The sequence below is a fragment of the Eleginops maclovinus genome, chromosome 7 (genome assembly GCF_036324505.1).
Source record: "Eleginops maclovinus isolate JMC-PN-2008 ecotype Puerto Natales chromosome 7, JC_Emac_rtc_rv5, whole genome shotgun sequence".
In the NCBI taxonomy this organism is placed as follows: Eukaryota; Metazoa; Chordata; class Actinopteri; order Perciformes; family Eleginopidae; genus Eleginops; species Eleginops maclovinus.
This window is the reverse complement of record NC_086355.1, coordinates 17,861,672-17,886,674: the sequence shown is the minus strand read 5'-3', so window position 1 is coordinate 17,886,674 and position 25,003 is coordinate 17,861,672. Positions and strand designations below refer to the sequence as shown.

General features: G+C 39.0%; 1 protein-coding gene across 1 annotated transcript; it reads right to left on the bottom strand.

Moving 5' to 3' along the window:
- Window positions 1–4,557: 4,557 nt before the first annotated feature.
- Window positions 4,558–24,938, bottom strand: cfap65 (cilia and flagella associated protein 65). The gene is made up of 35 exons (XM_063888158.1): window positions 24,811–24,938; window positions 24,398–24,480; window positions 23,411–23,598; window positions 23,031–23,133; window positions 22,538–22,707; window positions 22,215–22,423; window positions 21,321–21,457; window positions 21,017–21,242; window positions 20,628–20,896; window positions 20,032–20,226; window positions 19,287–19,525; window positions 19,046–19,202; window positions 17,189–17,317; window positions 16,330–16,581; window positions 15,005–15,144; window positions 14,798–14,882; window positions 13,851–13,997; window positions 13,565–13,730; window positions 12,673–12,801; window positions 12,161–12,374; window positions 11,277–11,405; window positions 11,006–11,096; window positions 10,819–10,904; window positions 10,620–10,686; window positions 10,353–10,463; window positions 9,330–9,521; window positions 8,578–8,736; window positions 8,306–8,443; window positions 7,436–7,552; window positions 7,143–7,277; window positions 7,010–7,060; window positions 6,217–6,437; window positions 5,807–5,926; window positions 5,091–5,435; window positions 4,558–4,979 (listed from the first exon to the last, which is right to left on the bottom strand). Exons 2-35 carry the CDS (start codon window positions 24,476–24,478, stop codon window positions 4,901–4,903), a joined length of 5,277 nt encoding a protein of 1,758 aa, XP_063744228.1. The 5' UTR covers window positions 24,479–24,480; window positions 24,811–24,938; the 3' UTR covers window positions 4,558–4,900.
- Window positions 24,939–25,003: the final 65 nt, after the last annotated feature.

Below are 25,003 nucleotides of genomic sequence, written 5' to 3'. Positions count from 1 at the left end.
CTACTACTTGTCCAAGAACATGCTTGCGCTGATGCACAAATACTCTTAGGGCACACGATCAAGTCAGTTGTATTTGCTAATTCAACATGATCAGAGAGCTGACAAATACATCCAAAACCTAGATCATCAGTGTTCCAAGGTTCCTGAACCAAAAATGATCTTTGGCAACTTTTCGCTCACCCGAAAATAACAGTTTGGTCCATTCTTGGTGTCAGGTATCTTCCACATTTCACTGATCAAGTAGTTAAACTTATCCCACAGCTCATCTCTGTCTGTCACACATAACCTCTTTTGCCATCTGTCATTGCTTTTCTCTTTTCCATCTCTCTTACCCACAAATGCAGAGGAACATCGTCAGTATTGAGCCAAAGACGATCAGAGAACACAGTGCAAGCTAATCCTCAAGAGCATGATAAGTAGTCTTTGACATGGTCTGATATTATCATATTCATGCCTCATTCATAACAGACAAGCTGCTCAAAAAAACTTTGATGTTCCAGAAGGTCATCTTTGGGTTCACTGTAGGTCAACTCAACCCATGAAAGCTGAGGGTCATGGGAAGCTGCAGATCTTGGCTCTACCGGATAGGAACTTCACTGACAGGTTCTCTTGGAGGATGTTTGTAAAATGGCCGACCACTGATACCACAGCAAAGAGCAGCGTTCTGTGACTGTGCCGTACATTCTGGGCCAAGGACATGGCGAGCACATCATGACCAATGATCTGAAGCAGGGAGGAGGCACAGAGTGGAAGAGTGTGGCCTTTACTCAAGGTTTGGAGGAGGAGAGGATGTGTGTACATGTGTGTGTATGTGCAAGGGGAGAGTATGTGCCCGGGTTTTAGTGGGTTGAATTGGTTTGATTACATTTGGAGATAGTAATCAGCTCCATTCCAGTCGCTGCTTTATTGTGTTTGATGTCCGATGAGCATCCAGATGGAGCAACTCAACACGCATACCCTGCTAATGTAGACACACACATGGTGGAGAGGAATCTCAGACAGGCCCCATTCACCGGCATATTCTAAGTTTTTACTCTCTATTGTGCCAACACTTTGTATGTGACACTAGCAGGACAGGTGAAAAGAAAAAAAATAGTCTGCTAGAATCACCGTTTTGCTTTGTTTATGTTTATTTGTCAGTGTTAAGGCTTAAAATATCCTCTTTTTTTGTTGTCAAGTGTTTCCCTTTGTAAGTTTACACATTTGGAATTGCTCTGTCACTGCTTAGGGTGGGAAAGAAGTGTGTGAGTGTGTCTGTGAGTGATTGTGGCGGGGAGGTACAGCTCACACACACACACACATGCAAATGTTTGACTCGATGCCGTGGAAACAGGCGATGTTTGGACCTGATAGTTTCTCCCTCTCTTTAATTGTGGGGAAATGGGTTTCAGATGTTACTGCGCGACTGATCACTTTGGGCCCCGCTCGGCCCCGTCATGTCCTCCCAAACCACATCAAGGAACCCAGGGATGATGTGGGACGATAGCAGCCCAGCGAGGGAGGCCCACTTGCGGGGGCTAAAACGCTCCTCTGGGTGCCCTTGCAATAACAAGATCCACATTAGGCAGTAGCTGTGTCATCTGACTGCTAAGCTAGGCGGTGTTGCTGCCTACTGTGTGAAATGTGACTGAAATAACAAACGCAACATGATTGGAGGAAATGATTTCCTGCTGTAGTTTAGTGAGCAAAGCTTGTTTCAGATGTTATTTGTGAACATATTTGGAATCCCTTTGATATCTATGGGCACCTTTTAATGCTAACACTGATGCTGGAGTTATGGGCTTATCAGCGGGGCTGTATAACAGGAGCTGGCAGTTATTTGGTGTCTTCAAAAAGGATTTTTCCTGTTAAAGTATTCACTTTTCCTCCCCATGTTTATATTTGTGGTGACAGCCTATTAGAAAAACATGAAGCTACATTAAAAACGAATAAAAAAGTGCCCTCCACATGTTTGCAGCACCTGTTGAGGAGATGGTAGATCCCTGTGGGTGTGACAAACCCACTTTCCAGTAATAGAGCCTTTTTGGTTGCTTCGGTTTGTTTTCCTTGGATGACTCCTTACCCCTGGGTGAGGACTCTGGTAATTCACATGGGAGAATGTACGGGTTGATGTCATGTGTTCCAGCTTTGGGAGCGGGAGAAAGAGAAAGACACACTTACGGCGGAAGAGGGATGCAATGCTGCCCTCTGCTGTTGAGTAAGACAATAATAATATCTGACTTCTCGACAGAAAAACCCTTTTTTAACAAATGATGACTGACATTTAAGGATAACACATCATATTTACCAAAGCACCGTGTATGTATGTTACTTGAGTGATTACACTTTATTATTTTTACTTCCATTACATTTCAGACCGTTTTTTTTGTGTGTTGATGTTAGGGTGGGTTTGAGGGAAACAACAGGGTGGGAAGGGAGGGGAAGTTAGATAGCCACCAGTTGATTTAAATGTATCAGCCAGCTGGCCAGCAGCCGCGGAGCTGTGGAGCTCTCCCTGATCTCTGTCTCCGCGAAAATACAACAGCCAGAGGCTATGAGGGGGTCTGAAAGGGGTCTATTTGCATTGGAACAGCTTTGTTGCAGTTAAAATGGATATGACTACCCAGTATTTTCTTTTTGAATTGACAGCAGAGGAACCAATGGTTTTCTGGTTTGTGAGTTGGGACTCGCACCTGCAACTTTAGAAACATGTTACATTGTGTGGTGAGCCCCCCTTTAAAACCCAAGTGAGTGAGATTTACTTAAATAAATATAATGAATAGTTGAAAATTTGATTTGAATTTGCACACATTCAGAGAAACCAGGACAGATCACAGTGCCTCTGGCTTGTGGGCATGATAAGACCACTGACAAAAACATAAAACATCTGTTACCCATATTTTGTGAAGTTTCCAAGAAGAGCAATCCGAGGTTACTCCAAAAAGGTCATCATCACTTCTGTCTCTTTCCAACCCGGCTCTTCGTGCTGTTCATGCTCTCTTTCAGTAGCTCCTATTGAGCATCAAAGCCTCAACACTGTGGTCCCATGGAGCAGGAATCTCCAGACTGTGTAAACAGCACTCCAGTTCTTCCCAACTGTGAAACACATTGGATTTGAACCTGCGTGTGAACCTTTACATCTATATTGTATTCGGCCTGAGGGAAATTAGGGTGTGGGCAGAAAAAAAGGTTTGTTTTGTTTGGGGTATGATTTACATAGCGCACAAAGAAAGCACTTACTGGATCATATGCATTGTCATAGCTCTTTAGGACTGATAAACAAAATTCAGAATACATAATCGAATTACAAAAATACATTAATTTAAACATGCAAAAATTATAAAAATGACGGGACACCCAATACAAAAGCAAGTGTTTCATCAGGATTTTAAATTACGCCGTTAGCTTGCTAGCATACAGCAGATCTGCAAACAATATCAGAAGGAATCGTTTGATCAAATAATTAAAATGTAAACGTACATTTCAGGTAGATTTCCAGTGACAGTTGGCCAATTTTATAATACAGCACTCCGCTCCCAGCTGTGTGCATCCCGTTTTAGTGTCCCCGTTTCCGTTGTGTTTTGAGTTTCTTGCAGCATTTGTTTTATTTGTAACGTTTTGTTTACCCCGCACTTTTATAAGACATTATGGATGTTTCGTCAAGTTGTTGAATGCTTTCTAAATGTGTTGCAAACGATCTCCGTCCACACGAGCGTTTTAGCTCCGTATCAGAAATAATCTCCGTGCACATTACACACCTGGAAAACGTTTATCACGTGAACATTCACCTATACTGGGCATGCGCGTGCCAATGTAAACAGGAAGTCTAAATCTGCAGTTGCTTCAAGTATACTGGGCATGCGCGTGCCGGTGTAAACAGGAAGTCTAGAATTTACCTGCACCACAACTGCTACCAAAGACAACAAGGTAAACAGCGCTTTTACTTCGTTATCCATGTTTACCACTGGTAGTCAAGGCTGATCTGACCCGATACCAGCTGATTTGAATCTTTCCGGGTAAGAAAGGGTCACATGGTAGAAGCGTGACGAATCAGAGAAGGATACTCGTGATCGATAAGACCCAATCAGAAAGCGCTCATGGGTGCCTACGTCAGCGTTTCCAAAAGTCTGCGTTTCTGCCTGTCCACACTAATCAGCAGCCCCGGGGTTTTAAAACCCAAAAGCCTCCTTTTTAGGGGCTTGAAAACGCCGTAGTACTGTGGACGCGAGGTGTAAACGTAGCAAAAGTTATACGTTTTAAAACGAAAACGCAGTAGTGTGTAGTGCGTTGTAGTGCGTTTGCACCTGTCGGCCACTGCAGTTATGGCTTTGAGTACTGTGGGGCCTTCTCTTAAGACAACTAAAGGACAGTACATAGTTGTTATAATAGTGGTTTCTTTTTCAACCTCTTTTAGTTCTACTTTAAGAAGAAGTCTGCTAAAGTCCTCCAGAGAGATGAGGGGGTAAGAGGAGGAGGAGGAAGAAGAGGAAGAAGAAGGAGAGTCAGTTTGTTTGCATATAGCCCCATCGTGTGGACCTTTTTAAAAAAACAACTGTTGCAGAATGTCAAATAGACATTTTATGGCACACTATGCAAGTGTGAAGGTGGCTAGTTATAGTGTATCGATAAATAGCGGAAGGATGAACGCTTAAGGAAAGAAAAAAAAAAAAAAACTTAAATGCAAAAACTTAAATGTTCAGTTTCATAATCAATGAAAAACTGCATGAATAGCTCATTTAACAATATTGTAAAAATATGACAAATGAATTTAGGAAAAATGTAGGCAAAGCAACCTCTGGGTATTGCATTGCAACAGTAGGAAGTTTTGATATTTCTTATTAACTCGTCATTTGTGCTTCTAGACAACGGTAAGGGATTTTTTAAATCTCTTCTAACAATGAAGGTAACATCTTTATAAACATCATTTATTAGCTGCTGCTGGTTCCTTCATCAAATCTTCTTTCTCTTCCTCGGCCACAGCGTTAGGCTTCCTCCTGGTTCTGATGGAACACACACGTTAGCCATTTGGATATATATGACATGTGCAACAAAAAGAGGAGGGTGGTAACCCTGCAAACGCTGGTTTTTGTGTGTTATCACTGTAACTTTACCTGGTGGAAACAGGGGGCAACATAACAGTGCGGGGGTGCGCTGTGAGGACGAGCTCTCCTCTGACCGCTTCCATTACTAGGTTCTGGAGCGTGTTCAGCAGAACCTCTTCACTCACGTCAGCAGGCGCATGGTCAGGGTGTGGTGTCCCCTCACCGTCCGCTGTGCTGAGCTGTTCTTCCTCTCCACTGTGCAGAAGTTGTGCTTGGGTTGCAGGGTAAGAAGATGAGGAGGACGGGAGAGAGGACGGGGATAAGGAGGGACTAGTTTTTCGAGGCTGGGAGTTGATGGGCTTTGATTCCAAACTCATCAGAGACTGCGAGAAGGCTGGGTCATCAAGTATTCCCCTGGAAAAGAAAAAGGGGGAGACCTTAGCTCTATGGCTGCACTAGTTATTGAAATGTTATCAAAATTGCGATAGTTGACCTGTGCACTATTCAAATCATAGAAAGCTAAATATCTGTTAAAGGCTAAAATATGTGTTAAAATACCATTTCATATTGCAATGGCAAAATGGAAGTAGTGCATCCCTTATCAACACAAATACAGAGGCAAGGGTTTGATATAAACATTTAATGTCACTATTATCTTTGCTAACTAATTAAAATGTACAATATTACCTCTATCAAAATACACGTCAAAGTATAGCGTGCATAGGTCAGTGTGTATCTATATGTTGTCGTCACTGCATGTAGATGGTGGTCTGTGTGCATGTTACCTGAGCAGAGAGGTGAGTATGTGCATGGTGACGTCTCTCTCTGGGCCTTTTTTCGGTGAGCTTCGCCCAACATGGAGGGAAGTGCTCTCAGGTTGCCGGGGGTCGACTGACTGGAGGCATCTTAGGAAAACCGCACACATATCAAAGTGTCTTAACTTCTGTTTTTTTACTTTTACTTAAGTGATTACTAACATGAAAAAGGACTTGATTAATATTCAAACTATGTTTAAAGTCTAAAGTTTTAATATATGTACTGTATATACTAAAAAGATTGGAAGACAGTCAGGAACAAGAGGGAAAACACAGGAAGACAGGTCAAGACACAAGGAGAAAATACATTTCAAAATAACACAGGAAACTACACACACTAAAATGATAACATCCAGTCTGTCTCAGTCTGAAAGTGTTACCTGTAGTGCTCACTGGACTGGTCAGGAAAGTGTGCACGGTACTCCAGAAGCCCGTGTGAGCGTGCACTAACCCCCAGATGAAGCAGAGCCGGGTGGGGGGGTTCAGGACACCTCCATACTTTTTCCTTTTCTCGCTGTGCTCGCCGTTCAGCTCTCGTTATCTTGGTACATATCCCGCCCACCATTTCACAAGCAGCACTGGCACAGATGGGCGGGAGAGTCTGGAGGAAGTGAGACATAAAGGCACATCAAATGGAAGGCTTCATGAATTAATTTGATGAATTGTATTGTTAACGCTGCAAAGAAAGCAACTAAATCCCAGAAATATTGTAGTCCAATGTTTACTTTAACTTATTGTGTTTATATAAATATTGTATTCTATTTTATTTTATTGGACATTTTACTTCTTATGTTTATATCTGTACAAAATACAAATATCTGTATTTTACTGGTGTTTTTTTTGTTTACTGCACATTCCTAATTAGATTTCAATTGTTTCTTATGTTTTAATACGTATATATATTTTTTTATTGTTTTTGTTTGGCATTTACTATATTATGATCGTTTTTAGCATGATTCTGAAACATCTGTCCAGGGACTAAAATGAAAAAAAGTCTCTTGGGTAACTTTGCGTGTTACCAACAATGTTTATGTGCACTGTCCCTATCAAATAAACTAATAAAATATTAATTAAATCAATTAAAATTGAATAAAATTAAGTATAAACAAATAAAACAAATGAAATCAAATTAAGTATTTACAAAAAAGCAAATTTACAACAAACAAGGACTACCTTGTATTTCCTGAGTGGCGGCCCTTTTCTTGCTGGAGCTGCTGCAGGTTCCTGTAACAAGACAAAGGTTGAAAGTGTGACAGAAGACTTTAGCATGTCTGACAAAAATATGCCTTTGACGGTGAGGAAGCACCTTATCTATCAGAACTCCATAGCTGTCTTTCATATTCTTATCCGTGATAGTGAATTCATCCCGCTGCCTCTCTTTCACTTCCTCCCAACGCTGTAAAGCATTGTGATACCGAGTCAGAGCGACTTCCTGAATAACCTGGAGAGAAGAAGAAAGACAGAATATCATTCATGATTATAGTAACTTCTAAAAATACTCAAAAATTAAATCGAAAAATGGATTTCAATTCACCAGGTTGAAAAACAAACACACACACTTGATGCTGCTATAAATCTAGGTCAGCACTGCTGTGGTACCTGACAGATGATATCTAGCTGATAAACAGTGGGGTAGTCAGAAGAGGTGAAGGTTAGGACACAAGCCGCACTGTCCCCTGGACATAGACTACCATACTCTGGATGGATCTGCACCGCCTGACACAACAAAAAAAACACACAAAAATAATCAACAGTAATATCCCAACACTTTGACCTGAAATTCTGGTTTAAGGTGTTTAAGGTGAAATGACAAATAATTGTTTTGTCGTTTTGGTTTTAAATTGCCACGTCTTTGAAAGAAAGTCTCACAAAAAGAGGGAGGATGTGCTTGTTGGATTAATAATTAAAGAAAACAAAAAATATTTACATGTAAAAAAATACATATTTGAAAAAAAAGATAAAATAAAATACAAAGAAATTTGTATATTAACAATAAAATAAATTGCACATTATAAAATATACAACAAATATATAATAATGTGTACAGTACAAAATATGCAATGGAGTATCAGTATTAATAAAGATGTTAATGCTCAATGGCACAGCTAAAGGCTTAACTGCTGGTGGTGAAATAACCAAGTCTTAATTGACTGCCTTTAACTCTGAGGGAGGGGTAAACAGTATTTAAACAATAATATATACAGCCGTGGAAAGAATCAAGAGACCACTTCAGCATTATCATTTTCTCTTGTTTTATTATTTATAGGTACAGTATGTCTTTGAGTTACATTATTATTATTTTTTTGTATTTTATAAACTACTGACAATTTTTCTCTGTGTTGAAATTCAACAAACACTGGAATGGCTGCCATACATATAAAGATTTAAGAAAAATTTGGCGTCGTCTCTTGTTTTTTTACGGAGCTGTATGTAAAGTATTGAAGAGTGTACATGTACATCTTCTAGTACCTGCTGATTACTCTCCAGCTCCCAGGTGTAGTGGACAGTGTCTCTGTGGGACACATTGGTCAGGAAAAGGATTCTTGAGGATCGTGAGCACACAGGGATGTCACCAAGAGAGACGCTGTCCTCTGACAGAAACACCACCTACACACACACACACACACACACACACACACACACATAGAGATTAATATGTCTCAAATGGGGAGCAGACTGTTGGTTTTAGCAGAACAAATTCAAGATGAAATATGATTTAAAGAAACAAGAACTGCTCCCACCTGTCCCGGGAAAGGCCCTCTCTGGACACAGGGTTCAGATGCCTTCGTATCATTGCAGTTAGATGGGTTTTTGGGGATGGGTGTGGGAGAATCCAAACCACATCCCTCAAACCTCACCAGTGTGGAATCCCCATCCTCTACTTGGATAGGAATATCCATCTGGTGATGCACAGTAAAATACTCGAAATAACAGATTGGACATTTAGCTACCTAGGTATAAATGCATGGTATGTGTCATTATTTTGAATTTAAAAAATAATGAAAATGAATTTGATGTTTATCAGTGTTTTTAGAAAAGCATACACTTTTTTTTGCTGTTTGGCGACACGAGTGTACTTATTTTTTGACTTGTCCAACATGTGATTTTTCTTCAACATACAAACTGACATGAATGAAAGAGAAACTGAAAAAATATATTATAAGGTATGTAAATAAATGATTTTCCCAAAAATAATAAAATTGTTGTTTAACCTACAAAAATGAAAATAAATAGAAATGCATAGAAATATGAATCATATTAAGGTACATTATACAAACTATAAATAAAAACTAACATACAGAAAGTCAGATTAAAGCTGACTGATATATAAAGGTGAGGTTCTACATTGCTTGATGACAAAGCTAAACCTACAATACAGAGACACATGGTGCCTACTGTAAAAGCAGCCCAAACCAGTAGTCTAAATGAGTGTGAGGGCAAAGCAGTGGTAAGAGGGCAGCAGCCAGTATGCAGAGTATGGCTCCATCCTTACCTGGTACATCTTAGCCTCCAATGGAGAGAAGATCCATTCCAGCACGGCCGTCTTTCCAGGACGGACCTGTCCCTCTGGATTGAGGCAGCTCAGCACTGGATGGTTAAAGTTGTCCTCCTGCAGCTGTGACAACACGGCCGTGTCCACCTCATATTGGACCGGCACTGCACCGCGATTGTGTAATTTATACACCTGCAGGACAAACAAAGAAGGAAATTAACATACACCAAGAAATCCTATTCGAGATAACAAAACTTCCTTTTCAACTTTCCAAAACCTTTTTTACCACCTTTAATTTGACATTGTGTTCTTTTATACATCATTTTCCATTTAAGTGTGTATAGACTTCTTGCAATATTTGTTTTTTATTAGGATTTACTGCAAAGTTTGGCAACATTCTCTTGCACTATGATATCTCTATTCTGTTAGTTCTTTCATTATTTAAATTGGTTTTATTTGTTTTACTTTCTACATATATTCATGTTGCATTGTTGGAGGAGGCTGGGAAGTTTGTCATTGCCATATCTACACTGTAGCTACTGGGCATATCTTTAATGTTTGTTTCACAGATAGAAAAAATGTAAGAACTTATAACGATTATCCTGGTAAAACCCTGTTTAAACCTGTTCTTAAGTCACAGGCAAAGAACAGAACATATTCTTCAATTTTTTTTCCCTCACTAGCTCAGAACTTCTATACATTTCAGTCAAACAATGTGGACCAATGGATTTCCAAATATTCATTGGGCAAAACTGTAATAGTAAATTCAGGTTATTTTATCTTGTATGAAAAAAAAAACAAGAACATTTATAATAATGTTAAGATTATGTTTCTTTTATTTGCTGCGTAGTGGATCACATCTATGTAGGGATAGGTGATGTGATGCTGCAGTTAAAAAAACAGAAGAAATCAGTGGAAGCTGTTTTTCATGCAATATCATACTCTCAGTTCGGGGGCAAAACATGTCAGCAAAAGGCCACTCCTTCTAGGCTTTGTTGGATGTTAGAGAAATCAAACACACACCTGTTTTGGGGGTGTACTGTCCACTATAGTTACAGAAGTGAAGACATGTTGCTTGGAGGCAAAGTGGAGGTAGGGTCTGTCTCTCTCCACCGTCACCCCCTGAAAGTTCACCTGCACACAGAACCGCAGCACATGTACGGGAAGTCAGCATCAAATATCAAAGTTAAAGTGTTCACTAATCTAGTAATACATTTAAAAAAAATTTTTGTCTTGATATACTTGAATAAAAATGAGCCTTGTGTCAATGTAAATGGATTTCTGCCTTACCAAGATCTCTCTGCCATAAGAAAGTTTGAACACGACAGGAAATCTATCCGTACCAGCGAAGAGATGGCTGTAAAGGACCAACTTTTTATTATTGTGGGATCAATTTTAAGTGTTATCTGGCTTTTTAACAATTCTCCCCCTTGCAAACGTTAGCAAATTGTCTGAAATAATCATCCTGTATGGTGCAATAATCTCTGACCTGTAGGTGCAGCTCACTGCCCTCTGCTGGCCAGGAAGTAAAGTCCCAGAACGAGGAGTAATGCTGAACAGTTTGTTGTCTTGAACCTGTCGGTGAGATGAACATGTGTGCTTACTTTCTGTCTGGATCTTAATCAAAATAATAATTTTGATATTATTTTATATTTAAAACCCTCCTCTTGTCTGACCTTCATCTGGTACATTTCTGTGCTGCTAAACTCTCCGGTCTCTGCCCAGTATTCCAACTCTATCTGTTGGTCCTCTGGAAACAAGAATGCCCTAATATTGGAGAGAGAATATTCAGTAGACATTAAAGACATTTAAGTTTAGTTCAGTAAAATGTTAAAAATCAAGCTACATTTTAACTGTGAGATATTTATGAGAACTTAAACAGAATGCTAAATGCAGTTATCTTTGGCTTGCATTGACTGTCCTCTCTGGAGTCTGTCTTTCACCCACCAGTCTACGGGGATGGAGCCAGGGTTGTGAAACATCAACACAAACACTGAGGGCTCTGAATTTAGGGGAGCGGCACTGAAGTTGAAATCCAACATGGCGTTGGTAAAGATGGAAGGGGAACTGCTCACACTAGAGGCAGGGAAGAGAAGACACAGTCATCCACATACCACATCTTAACAATGTAGATACAGGATACATCTTGTCAAAGTACAATTCAGGTGTGATCCCAAGGGATACAAATCAAAAACATTTACAAGTCTCAAAAAGCCACTGTAGACACCTTTTAAAAGAGACATTTCCTTTGCATTATTTTTCCAGTTATAAGTTTACTGATCTTTATGATGATCCAACGTTAAAGAAATGCACAGTTAAGAACTATTTCTTGTTAATGTCTTGAGTACCTGTTGCTCATATGTGGTAATAAACTGGCAGCGGGAAGAGGAGTATTTTATCTTCCATTGACAACAATGGTCGTCACTAGGCACCAACAGAAATCTATCATGGTCTTTATTTATTTTTATATCAGTTAAAATAGAACAATTTAATTGTGTTGAACACACCAATAATATTGAATAAATAATAATAAATCACAACTTTAAAATACTAGTATTTACTTGTATTTTATTTGGGAAATAAAACAAATACATGTATGGTGTTGTAATAAAGGAATGCATGTATAACTGGTAAGAGAATCTGTTTGTTTTTTTTACTTACGTGTAACATCATTTCAAGCCAGATCATTTTTCTAAAACGTAGCTCGTATGGTACTACACTTGCTGCCGATATCAAATTGTGAGCACTATGTGTTCATATAATGGTGAGCTGGTCCGGGAGGATTTTATTTTAGGTGGTTTTTCATTGAGAGCCGTAATGATTTTCCTCACCTGTGTCTGGCAGGCGTTCTGTAAGTGAGTTCAGCAGGGCAGGGGTTGGACAGCATGAGCTCATTGAGGCGGTCCAATGAGAAGAGTTTCCAAAGGTGCCCCTTGCTGAGTCTGCCCACACTGCCACCACTGCGCACATCAATCGCCCGCAGAGTGGGAAACACACCCTTAGCTCGCACTTCACACACTGCTTGAAGAGGGGATGACGCCAACCCTGGGATGAGACGGATATAGAATATGAAAGAGCAATAAATGTCAGGTAATATAAAATGAAACGGCAAGTATATGCAGGTTTAGAAGGCAATTCAAAGGTTATTAAAGCACATAAAAAAATGATATTCAAATATACTTCAAAAGTCAAAAGAATACAAATAAAAAACAAGCTAAAATAGAATTAAACAGGTAAAAAATGAAATGAAGAAACAGTGCTGTACAATATAACAGTTATTTATTGTTATAAAAGGCAGCAGAAAAATGAAGAAAATAAGGAAAATGGATTTCCTCCTATTTACCACTGGTGTTCAGCGTCTGGCAGCTGATGGTCCACATGTACTGGGCTCGTCTGTTTGGCTTGATGGTGGATCGGAGCAGCATTTTGGAGTGTGAGGCGATGGTTCCCATTTCAAAGTCCAGCTTCAGGGCTAGAGGACAGACAGGACATAGCTAGTTACAGCACTAGTCCAACTACTATACCTGTATGTAATGTGGTCAGCAGTCAACTAACTCCACTTTCATCACTTAGTCATAGTTTTTTTCTGTGTTTAGCCAGGATCATTTTACTAAGGGACTTCTTTACACCTGTCAGCATAATTTTAACAGATCAAGTGTTGTTTTTTGATATACTTAACTCTACTCACAAGAGGCCTAAGTGCTATAGTAACCCATGATCTGAGTATAATCAAAAGTGTGAGATTAACACTGATAAAAATACATTTGTAGAAAATAAAAAACACGACAGTAATGGTACATAACTTTCCAGCACAAATTATACAGTATGTACTGTGTCTTTGAAGTGCAACCTAAAAATACATGAAAGAAAACAAAAACGCTTTAAATCTTGTTTGTGAAAATCATCATCTATGGTCAAAATGAGTGTTACAACAACATACATCTTTCCCAAAGACAACCCACCTAGCAACACTTTTTTCCCAATTATTTTACGGGATGAAAAAATGAGAAACCAAAAAAGATTAGCATGGCCAATCCCATTTTTATCCAACTCCACTCAAGTCAAAACACAGTATCACATTTTTACTTACCTCTCAAAACTTTTCAAGTCACCTTAAATATTTCATTGATAACGTTCATTTGCCCTACTGACAACTAAACATGCTTCAATCAAATAGTCTGCTAATATCATGTAAATACATTAATGAACAGCAAACCCCTCACAAAATAGAATACCAATTGGCTCAGTCTTGGGGTCATAACTAAGTTCCTCCTCCAGAAGTGTCTGCTGCACAGAGAGGCAAAAGGAAACAGTACAGGGGCTGTTGTTGACGAGAGGAACCTGAATCGACCGGTAGCTTCCAACCAGAGTCTCCCCGACATCCAGAACTGCTTTCTCCGCCTGTGGAGGAAGAAAAATAAACATAAGGCTTTTTAAAATTCTTGAAAATACACATACAGTTCCAGCACATGCATACAAACACAAGCACATAGAATCACTCAGACACAATTACAGCCCCACCTCTATGAAGCCTTTCGAGCCTGTCCCTACCACTACAAGGGTAAGTTGTGACTTGTTTGATCCAGGAGTCTGCATCGGCCAATATGTGAAAGTGGGTTTGAGTGTGTATGTTTTTTCTTCCAGTGGGCTGAAGGACCATGTCTGGACCTGAAATTTGACAGTGGAAAATATTATTTATATCATAGTTATTTATAAAGCACAATATTAGTGTGTAAAGCATGCAACACCCTCTGTTTCCATAACCTAGGGAAAAACTCCCCCCCAAAAAAACAACATTGATGGAGAACATTTTAAAGAAATCTTGGAGAGAGAGCAACACAGGTGTGATCATTCACCTGGGATGGACAGACGTGCAAAAGCTGCCATGTGTATAGATAAAAAACTACAAAATAAGACCAAGGAATATGACACACGTGATAATGTGAGTGTATTTAAAGGGGCCCTATTGTGCTTTTGGGGTTTTCCCGGTCCTCCGGTGCGTTATATACAGTATGTTTTGGGCATCTTAATGGTCTGCAAAAGCTAAAATCCCAAAGTTCCCTCCAGAGGGAGTTTCTCCCTGCCTAAAGCACCTCCATTGGACTACATTTTACACTTCTATGACATATGGCCATCACTGTGTAACACTTGTGCTTCTATTGGCTAATGCTCTGATACATTATATGTAATAGTTTATCTGTAAACGGTTGACAAACCACAACAGAGCCAGCCAGCAAACCAATCAGAGCACACTGGGCTCTGCTTTAAGAGAGAGGGTGAAGAGACGGGCTGCAGAACAGGCAGTATGAGAAAAATAAAGCACTTTTTGAACATTAAAGCATGGAAACATGTCGCTGTAGTGGCACAAATACAAATGCGAACCTGAAAAAAAAAAAAATTAACCCCAAAGAAAAAATCAGTTACACAGACCCCTCGTGCATAAATGTATGTCTGTTCCAGTTTCTCACTGATTTCTCATTGGGATGCAGTTCTCCAGCATCTGGTTCAACAGAGATAAGCTCCTGGTCTGGCTCTGGAATGCTCCACTGGAATCTATTATGAAGGGACAATCACAGAGAGCCAGTTGTAGACAAGATTAATGATGCCCCCGACTACGAACACAACACTGAAAAATGATAGATGTCACAGGAAAAACAACCGTTATGGCCACTAACCGCAATGGTAGGCTGCTCAGGTTCTGGATGTCAACGGTGCGCTGCGTTCGGGAGCCCACCGCTGTTGGCTGGAAATATAAACTGTCGCCTTCTTCCAGAGACACACTTGCCTTATTCACCCAAAATAAAACGTACAGTTCCTAAAGGTACACAGAGACAGATGCATGGATTAGATCACCTGTCTAACATGTTTGCTTTCCAGTGTTGTGTGTGTTGTTCCTGTGTGAGTTAAGGACAGGTGAACACATTTTTTGCCAGGATAATCTATTTGACTTCATCTCTTAAACAGATGGAAACTCTTTTTTTCCTACGATCAGTTTACTGAGGCACTTTTAAAATCTGAAAAAGTAAAGAAAAAAAAAAGAAGAAGTTTTGTCAGGATCATTTTTCAGCTATTGTTTTGTTGTAATATATGGTGCATCCCTCCCAAAACACGTCTGTAACTGAACCAATCTGTCCTAATCAAATCACAAATTCTAACTCACATTTTCTGAGCTACTTTTAATGTTCAATTAATATAATTTGTATTATATTAAGTATGTTTCTTTAAAGATTATTTTAATGAACTTTAACCTGTATGTTGTTTCTTTGAGCACCTTTAAAAGCTCTCTTTAGATGAAATGTACGATTCTTTTTATTATGTTGCCGATACAAATACTTTTCTAGCCAAAATTAAGACATGACTGTATTGTTATATAACTGACTTTAATATACAATTGAATATTGTGTATGTGAGCATACAATATACTGTATACACACTTGTGCTTCTATTGGCTAGCAGTCCTTCACATTGTATTTTACGCTTTTATGCTCTTAACCTTTTATTTTATTTTTTTAAAACTCAGCTCCCTAGTTTTTTTTTAAAAATGTATTTTATTAGATATGCTTTTTTTTCCTTCATAGCATTGTGAAGCACCTTGAGCTGACGTTGTTTTGAAAGTGTGCTATAGAAATAAAATGTATTATTATTATTACGTGGGACACCAATACTAACCAATCAGAGCAGACAGGGCTCTGGTTTCAGACAGAGGGTGAAAAGAGGTGCTGCAGCACAGGCAGTATGAGAACAATAAAGACCTTTTTGAACATTAAAGAATGTAAATATATCACAGTAGAGGCAAACAATACTAATATGAACCAGAAATGTTGCATAATATGTCCCCTTTAGACTATTTTTAAAGAACATGTTAATTATTTCAATCCTTGTGCATTTTAACTTCTTGTGGCTTATACAACAACAAACGTGATCCTGAAAAACTGTCCACCTTTTTATCACCTAGCTCAATTTCCCTTGCTTCTTTCATCCCGTGCTGTGTGTATAATACCTTTGTGTGGCTGGCTGCATTGAGCTGAAGGGGCAAACTGAACATCAGCTTCGGACTTTCTTCTGTGGGAGTTGTTCTGAGGGTGAGGATTTGGTGATTCCCAGGTGGGATGAAACCACAGGTCGGCACTACAGAAACGTATTCTGCCAAGGCGGGGTTTGAGCTGGGGTCCAGACAGAAAGTGAGGGGCAGGTCTCCACAATTCTGGAGGAGCACCGTTCGGTAGGAAAGGACACTGAGTGTTGGAAAGCCCTTGAAGAAAGAAAAGATTACAGTTACCAAAGTATAATGTGTTTGTGTATTTCCATGGAAAAATGCCATTTACAAATGTTTTAAAGAAAGTGTTATTATGACAGGGCCTTTGTCTTGAAACGATACATTAGATTAAACAAGATTAGATTAGAATAGATTACATTGTATTAGATTAGATTTACTCTATTAATCCCAAAATGGGACATTGATTTGTTACAGCAGCATGTTAACAAGGCAAACAAATAAAAAAAATAAACATGAACAGTAAAAATATACACATCAAAAGTAGAAAGATATGTATAGAATATCTATAGAATACACAAAAAAAGGTTTGCATACATTATAATTGACAAATCTACTTTACAAAATAAACATAGGATAATATATACATTATCAACATATGCAAAGCAAAACAAGTTTTTTATAACATTTAAATGCAATGAGGTATAATGCAATTATAATTTACATGGTTTACATGGTTGGTTATTGTGAGGTGCAGAGTCCAATTACTTCAATTATTGAGAGAATGACTCTATAAAATGAATGAGAGATTCCGAAAAAAAAGAGAATGACATGTGGCAACATTTGGTATCTTTGCTGTGCTTACCACTTGAGAAGGCTTCAGAGAGAAGTTGGGGATGAAATGCTCTTTGCCCGGCTGAAAGGAGTGGCCTGTAACTCTGACATTCACACACCAGGGTGGACACAGCAGTCGCTCCTCTAGGGGATGATTGTCCTTCAGGACCAGAGAAAGAAGAGGATAGGAGGTGCAACAAAAAGTGCATTCAACCATAAAGATACAAAAATTGACATCTTTGTAGCTGTGGTGGAGAGAAGGACTCGGAACAAACTGTTATCAATCATGGATAGCCCCACCCACCCTCTCTCCGACAGACAGATACAGGAAAACATTCCTGCCAACAGCAATAACAATTTATAAAAACTCACCTCCGGCTGGCAGAGAACTTACTGCCCCATAGCTTGTAAAGTGTCTGCTCTTCCACAACTCAGAACAATTTTGCACAACAGCTATTTACACAATTATTATATATATTCAAGGTCTTTTCTATTGTGAATTTGTAAATACTTACTGCTAGTGTCGCTAGTGAGCTATAAATGAAATGAAGAGAACATTTTATAATTTCCAAATTCCAATTAAAACCGGGCCTAAAATAATAGATAGTGTCATCCAGCCCATTGCGCTGTACGGTAGTGAAGTATGGGGTCCAATCAGTCACCAGAGCTATACCCGCAGAGATTAGGCACCTTAAATCCAGCCCTCGAGACACCCTCCACTCTAAAGCCCTAAAAAGCCAAGAGCTAAATCCAGAAAAGAGTCCCCTATGTCAGTTGGTGCTGAGGATAACAGCCCCCCTTCAGGCCCACTCTGACCAGTCTCACAACAACACTGCTCTCCAAACACCAATCACAGTCAAACGCATTATAACACAAAGAAAACTATTTACAGCATTGGGAAGAAGAAACTGAATGCCAAAGTAGAAGTACAAGCTCAGTGACCACAAACTGGCAATCGAAACAGGAGGACACAAAAGATCCTGGCAAACAAAAGAAAACAGAATAAGTGGTCACCGTACGACAGGTGAGACTGAGACAGAGATGCACTTCCTCCTAAAGTCTGAAACATTTAAGGAAATAAGGAACATTTACTTTAACCAATTGGACTCTGTAATCCCAGACTACAGAGAGGGTAATGACCCCTCCAGATTAAACATACTCCTAGGAGAAGGACACAAGGCACATCTTGCTGCCCAATATGTACACATATGCCACAACCTGAGGGACAGTGAATGAGACACAAATACACACCCACACACACACCCACACACACAATAACACACCAAAATTTGTATTACTGTATATATATATATATATATATATATAATTAATATGTAACAATTTGAAATGTATATAAATGTTGTTTAATTATTTTGTATTGTGATGCTTTGGCAACATTGTTTCCTTTAACTTTCATGCCAATAAAGCCCCTTTGAATTGAATTGAGTCAATTTTAATATAATTTTGATACATTTGTATCTTACTGTATCTTTTAAACATTGTTAACTCATGTAATGCATGACACTGCTGCTGAATAAATTAAGTATCTGTCTGTCTGTCTGTCTGTCTGTCTGTCTGTCTGTCTGTCTGTCTGTCTGTCTGTCTGTCTGTCTGTCTGTCTGTCTGTCTGTCTGTCTGTCTGTCTGTCTGTCTGTTTTTTAGTTCTGAGAATAAAGTCAGCAAACTGAGAATAAAGTCAGAATTCTGAGATAAATGACTTATTTTCTCAGTTTAAAGTTTAAAATTCACTTTTGGTCAGATCTCAAAAATGTTTTCCCATGTGGCCCTTATCCTCTTCCATAGACAGGGGACTCATTTTGAGTGGACACAAAATGTGAGCTGTTGATTGAAAGAAGAAAGTCATCCCTTGATTATCAAACAACATTACCTTATGGTATGCAAAGCATTCAAGTTGGGCTCCGTGCAGACTGTTCAACTGCTTGGGGTCATAGGTCACTCTGAACGAGGTGGACTTCAGTGGAGGCAGGTCACATGATGAGGGAGAGACAGAGAACGGAGAGTCTTCTCCAGCAGTCCACACCAGGCTAGAGTGGAATAATGTGAAACAAACATCAGATTTAATAAGAAAACAGATATTCTAGTCAAGCTTTTTCCAAGAAAACAGATACCTGAGTTTCCCCCTGGTGTGGTTGGTGATGGAGACAGACTGAGAGGAAGTGGATGATGTAGACAATGAGGAGGATGTTTTGTGGGTAAACATTAGTTCTCTGGGCATCACAGATACATGTGGTGGCGATGCAGGAGAGCTGGAAGAGAGGGGATCCATGCAGCCCAAGCAGGACTGGTAATATTCCTCCATGGGATCTCTGGACGTAACACCAGCACTGTCTGGCTTCTGGAAAGATTGCTAGAAAATGACACAGAGAAATATTTAAATAAACAAAAGAAAAACCTGCATATTTAAATCAAACTACACACTTTTATATATTTATTGTTGTCATATACAGTCCATATATGTGCACATATTTGAGTTTTTCATCTGATTTACATTATCTTTTTTTGCACAATTTTACTTTAATTTATTTTGAATTATATTAGCGTTATTTTTATTTATTTTATCTGTTCATTGCAAATCTTTTACTTTAGCGCCTTATGTTAATATAAGTTGTTATTTTGATTTTTTTTTTATCTTAAAATTCTTATTTTTATACTAATATTTTTTAGTCTAATTGTTATATTCCACATTTTATTTTAACTTTTTATCATTTTATTTTACTCTTTATTTTAACACCACATTTTTTTTTTAGTTCTTTGGTTTATAAACATTCTGTTTTATCATATTCTGATGAAATGAAAAAAGTTTTTTTTTTATCTAGAAAAATCTACAGGCTGCTTCTCTTTGTGACACCTCACCTGCACTGCAGGGGAGAAAACTTCTTTTGGGTCCATGTTTGCATTATGATTCTGCAGCATGGCAGTGGGAGTGTCTGCCGGGTCGTGTCTGCGGTACCAGTGGAGCTTGTAGAGAACCAGGTGCTCAGGTTTCAGTACGGCTGGCTGATGCAGCTCTGAGTGACAGGTACCAATCAGGTCGAGGAACAAGTGCTCCTACGGCAAATATAATCAGAATCAGAACACATTGTTTGGCTTGGGGGATGTCGGGTTTCGGGACAGTTGCTCCATTTTACAAAAAAAAACAACTTGTAATTTAAAATAAAATAAACATATAAATATATTTAAACACAAAATGTGAAAGTAACATGACCAATAAAGAAAGCAAGAAGATTACAAATATCTATATAGACATAAGAAGTGCAAAACTGCAGAATGTACCACTATATGCAACATGTATATTACATAAATACAGTGGTGTATTATTATTATTGGTATTAAGATATGAATGCTGAAATGCATAGTTTAAAATCATTGGCTTGCTGACGGTGAAGTTTGAGTAGTGAGGAAGAAAGCATGAATATAGATGATAGTGTGAGCTGCATATTGGCTCTTACCATGTGCAGTATGAGACATGCCACTCTCCTGTGGTGAGCAATAGCCTGCTTTGGCCTATAGACCGCCCTCAGGGTGGTGCGGCTATGTGGGCGTACAGCGCCACTCGCTGGCTGGATGCTGAACACACTATTCCCCCCGCAGTCCAAGTCCCATTGGAAGAGAGCTTCAACGTGTGAGGAATTAAGCAGCTCCACTGTCCGCACAACTGCTCCTCCTTCCTCAACACAGCCGAAGTCCACCACAGAGGAGGACAGGGACACTTTGGGACCTAGTTACAAAGAGAAATACTTTTTATACACACTAACTGCAGCATCCAGGCCAAGGGCACCAGAATCAGGGACAGTTTTACCCCACAGGATACAAGAGTGTGTTTGTGTGTGTCCCCTACCTACACAGTTTCCTGTCATTTTGAGTTGAGTCACATTCTCCAACCCTCTACATTTTAGAGATAAATATTCCACAGAGACACTATCCACCACAGCAGGAGTATAGGTGATTGTAGCCCGTAGCGATCCACCGGGCGCCACCTCGCCCCGGGTCACATCACAGCGGAACTCTGACATTTGCAAGGGCAACCCATTGGAGAGACATGAAAGAGAGAAACGTGCAGTCACCTGTAGGAGAAGGGGCAAAAAGAGTGGTGAGAGGGAGTGTCACGGATTTGCGTTTGTGAATCTTTGTGTACTACTCACAGGGGAGTGGTTGAGGATGTCGACGTGTTTCTGTACATTTTTGCCGACAGCAACAGAGCCAAAGTGCAGCTCTGGACGATACTGTTCTTTTTCATCCTTGGTGCCTGGACTTCTCAGTTGAAGAAATGGGAATTTAGCTGAATGAAAAGACAAGAGAAAAGTCAGGGAGTATTGGTTCCTCACTTTCTTCTCAGATGTGCATTGTACAGACTAGAGATAAGCTGGGTAAAAAAGTACTTAAAGTGCTTTGTTTGAAGGTCGTATCATTCATTCTTTGACCATTAGATATAGGTTTTTCTAACTTTACTAATATAACTAGCTTAAATTAAACTTACCAAACCAGCAATCAAGTTTAGATCATGTTTAATTTTTGGTTCTGTTTTAAGAAGTAAGCCTATGTTAACTGAAATACATTTAATTAAGGACGTATATGAAGCATGCATCATATCAGCCATTTTTAAACCTTATATATTTAAAGTAGCCATATTATGCTCATTTTCAGCTTCATATTGGTATGTAGAGTCTCTACTGTGACATGTCTCCAAGCTTTAATGTTCAAAAAGGTCTTTATTGCCCTATTATTGTGCATAATAGGGCATCATTAATACCCTTTTTATATATGTAGTATATATATATATATATATATACTTAATGTTATAATGTTACAAACCCAGCAACAAGTTGAGAACAATAATTTGTATTATATTCTGGTGGTACCAGCGGCATTTATTTAAATTTTGCTCACAAATTGTGACCAAAAAGTAATTATTTGGATATCATGACTTCTGTGGTATTGATACGTGATCGTTTATGGCTTTTAAAGCCCGGTAATTTAATTTGTAAGGGTCCACTGGACAATTCATCTCAATTTGCCCTTTATGTTTATGTTTATACCTAGTCCCTGCAGCAGCACATTGCAGCAGCTCTCTGCCTTGGCCCCTTCTTCTCCAAACCTGCAGCAGGCCTGTTGCTGGTACACCAGTGCCTCTTGTGGTTGGAACACAACAGTGATGTTACACTCCTGACCAGGCTTCAACATGCCCTGCTCAGGGCTCAGCTGGAACGGTTCAATGCAATCCCACTTGAACCATGATTGGAGTTTACTGTGGTAAGAAGAAAAACAAACACAAAAGAAGATAAACACATAAATATTACATTAAAATCATTTATTAAAAAAAATGTATTTATTATTTTTCTCCTTTGCATTGGTTTCATACCTGACATTTTTGAGCAAGAAAGTGGTATAAGACGAGTTTTGAACAGCACATAGTGGCAGAAGCACAGAGTCAGGCACTTCCAGGACACAGCAGGGAATGGTGGCACGGAGGCATACTTGGAAGCTGCTGCCATCTTTACTTTGAAAATCAACACTGTCCTCATACTCACACTGTGCCCAGCAGTAGGAAAGACAGACAAACACAGCACATGAAACAGGAGCAAGCAGATTACATCAACATTATAAAGCTTCTTGTGGTGTCATCATGTAAACACAACTTCATCAGCTCAACCAAGACTAGTTTCAAGAATACAAATTGTGTAGAAGTCTCAGTTCCTTCTTTTGAATCGGTTCCATGATCTCCCTTGCCCAATTATTTTAATTGTTTCTGAACTTTTATAATTGTAAGATAGCAGAGGTTTGTAGGCCTAAGCCCTGGGATAAATGATCTACAATCATTAATATCAATTAAGTATAACATGTTGATGGTTTACCCTTTTGAGTGGTCTAAAGCTGATTGGCACAGAGAAAGAAGTCCCTGGGCTGATAACGATGGTTTGGGGAACCAAGGTTGTGAAAAACTTGGACACTGGAGGTCTGTGAGGGGGGAAAGAAAGGATATAAAAGCCAGTGGATAATCATCAAATAGAATTGCTAAAAGTAAGCAAGAAGATTCCAAGGCTTTATGTCATATGCACAATATCTACAGCGCAACCCCAGTGCAACATACAGAATACATACAAATTGTTCAACACAATGGTGCAATTAACACAATTTTGCAAGTAAATAAATGAAAGATAACCCAGAACGTGTGTGGGTGTATATGAGAATACCTAAATTAGTGTATGCATAGTTCTTTGTGTGTTATCGATACCTGATATGTAGCTTTTGTAGCCTGCTATGAACATTCTTTAACACTAATGTCTTGATGAACTCTCTTCCCAGGTCCCAGTCCACCCAGACCAGCTCTGGCTTCACTTCCAGTCCTAAGACAGAGCTGCTTTGGCTGGACTCCTGTCGCTGGTACGTTCCAACCCGTTGCATTGCATAACTCCCTGGATCCTGGTGGGTAAAGTGTTGCAGAAGATGTGTTTCAGAATAGACACAGAAAATGACTACTAAATAAAAAATAAAAAAAACTATTTTCAGAGTTGTGTAATTCATAATTAAATTAGTTTTGCTAGTTATAAATCAAAATGCTTATGTAATTATATCAGAACAATTGATAAAGTATAGAAGTGTGAACTGTATTTCAGTTCTGTGCCCAACCGCTTATAATACACAATAGATGTAGGTATCACTGTTGTCGATCATGGACCATTTTGCTTATTTAACGAGGAATTAAAAACTCAACTTAACACATTTGTACACAGGGACGGCAGACCACATGTTGTTTATTGATGATAAGCTGTTTATACTCGAAAAGTTTTTTTTATTTAGTCATTTACAGTATGTACATACCTAAGAACAGCTGGGTAAAAAAAGTGGTTAAAGTGCTTTGTATGATGGTCCTATAATTATGTTTACAAATTTACAAATATTATTGATGTTACTAAATCAACAGGTTGCAGGCAAGCCTTTTTCTTTTATTCTGGTAGTAGACTAATACCATCTGTTAACATTTGGATCACAAATTGTGACCCAAAAAGTCATTGTTAAATCACTGATCATAAAGTCTGGTACTGATTGACGTGATGTATTGTGTTTTTAAAGCCTGGCAATTTAATTTAAGTAAACGTTGTCTGCATTGTTCATCTCCATGTGATAAAAATGAATCGAATCAAACACATTGGTACACAGGAAAAACGGACTACATGTTAAATATGTATGATAAGCTCTTTCTTTTCAGATATTGTTTTACTTTGATATCCTTCCCAGTGGTGGGGGACTTCCAGGGTGTGGCTGGAGTGAAGGGGTCAGGAACCCGAGCCTCGGCTAACATGGCTGGAGAAAGACAGAAAGCATTTAGCTAGCTTGACATTTACAAAATAGAAAATACACAGGAGAGTTTCTGGTGGATGCCTGGCGGTTACAGTGGTTATACAAGTTTCTGTTTTCGTATAGTCAAGTTACTTATTACAGTATCACCTTAAAAGTAAAATAGCTAAAACATTGCCAATGTTATACCTTATACCAGGTGGCTAGTGTTTTCAAATGAACGTAAATAGAGCTTTTAAGCTAGCTAACACGGAGTAAAGCTAAAACAGAAGCTACACCGACCAAAAAGCATGCTTTAGTTAACACAGTTGGTCCAACCGACTTAAGTGTCCTTACCTTCTTTCCAACTCCAAACAGCTGGGATAAAAAAACGATTGCTTTCACTCCATTTCAGTAATAAAAACACCGCAAAGGAGTCTCGAAAAGGTGGTAAAAGTTTGTGACGGCGTTACCAAGGCAACAACCAATTGTTTGTATTCTAGTAGTAATTACGGCAACCGAGGGGGGACATATCAATTCGCGAACTTGA

What these genes read in the sequence shown, in the direction of transcription:
- cfap65 (XM_063888158.1), bottom strand. Translation starts at nt 24,478, where the DNA reads ATGTTAGCCGAGGCTCGGGTTCCTGACCCCTTCACTCCAGCCACACCC. An exon ending in CGCCACTCAGGAAATACAAG is followed by an intron (nt 6,438 to 7,009) that starts GTAGTCCTTGTT and finishes CACTTCCTCCAG; the next exon opens with ACTCTCCCGCCCATCTGTGC. An exon ending in CAGTCCAGTGAGCACTACAG is followed by an intron (nt 5,927 to 6,216) that starts GTAACACTTTCA and finishes GGTTTTCCTAAG; the next exon opens with ATGCCTCCAGTCAGTCGACC.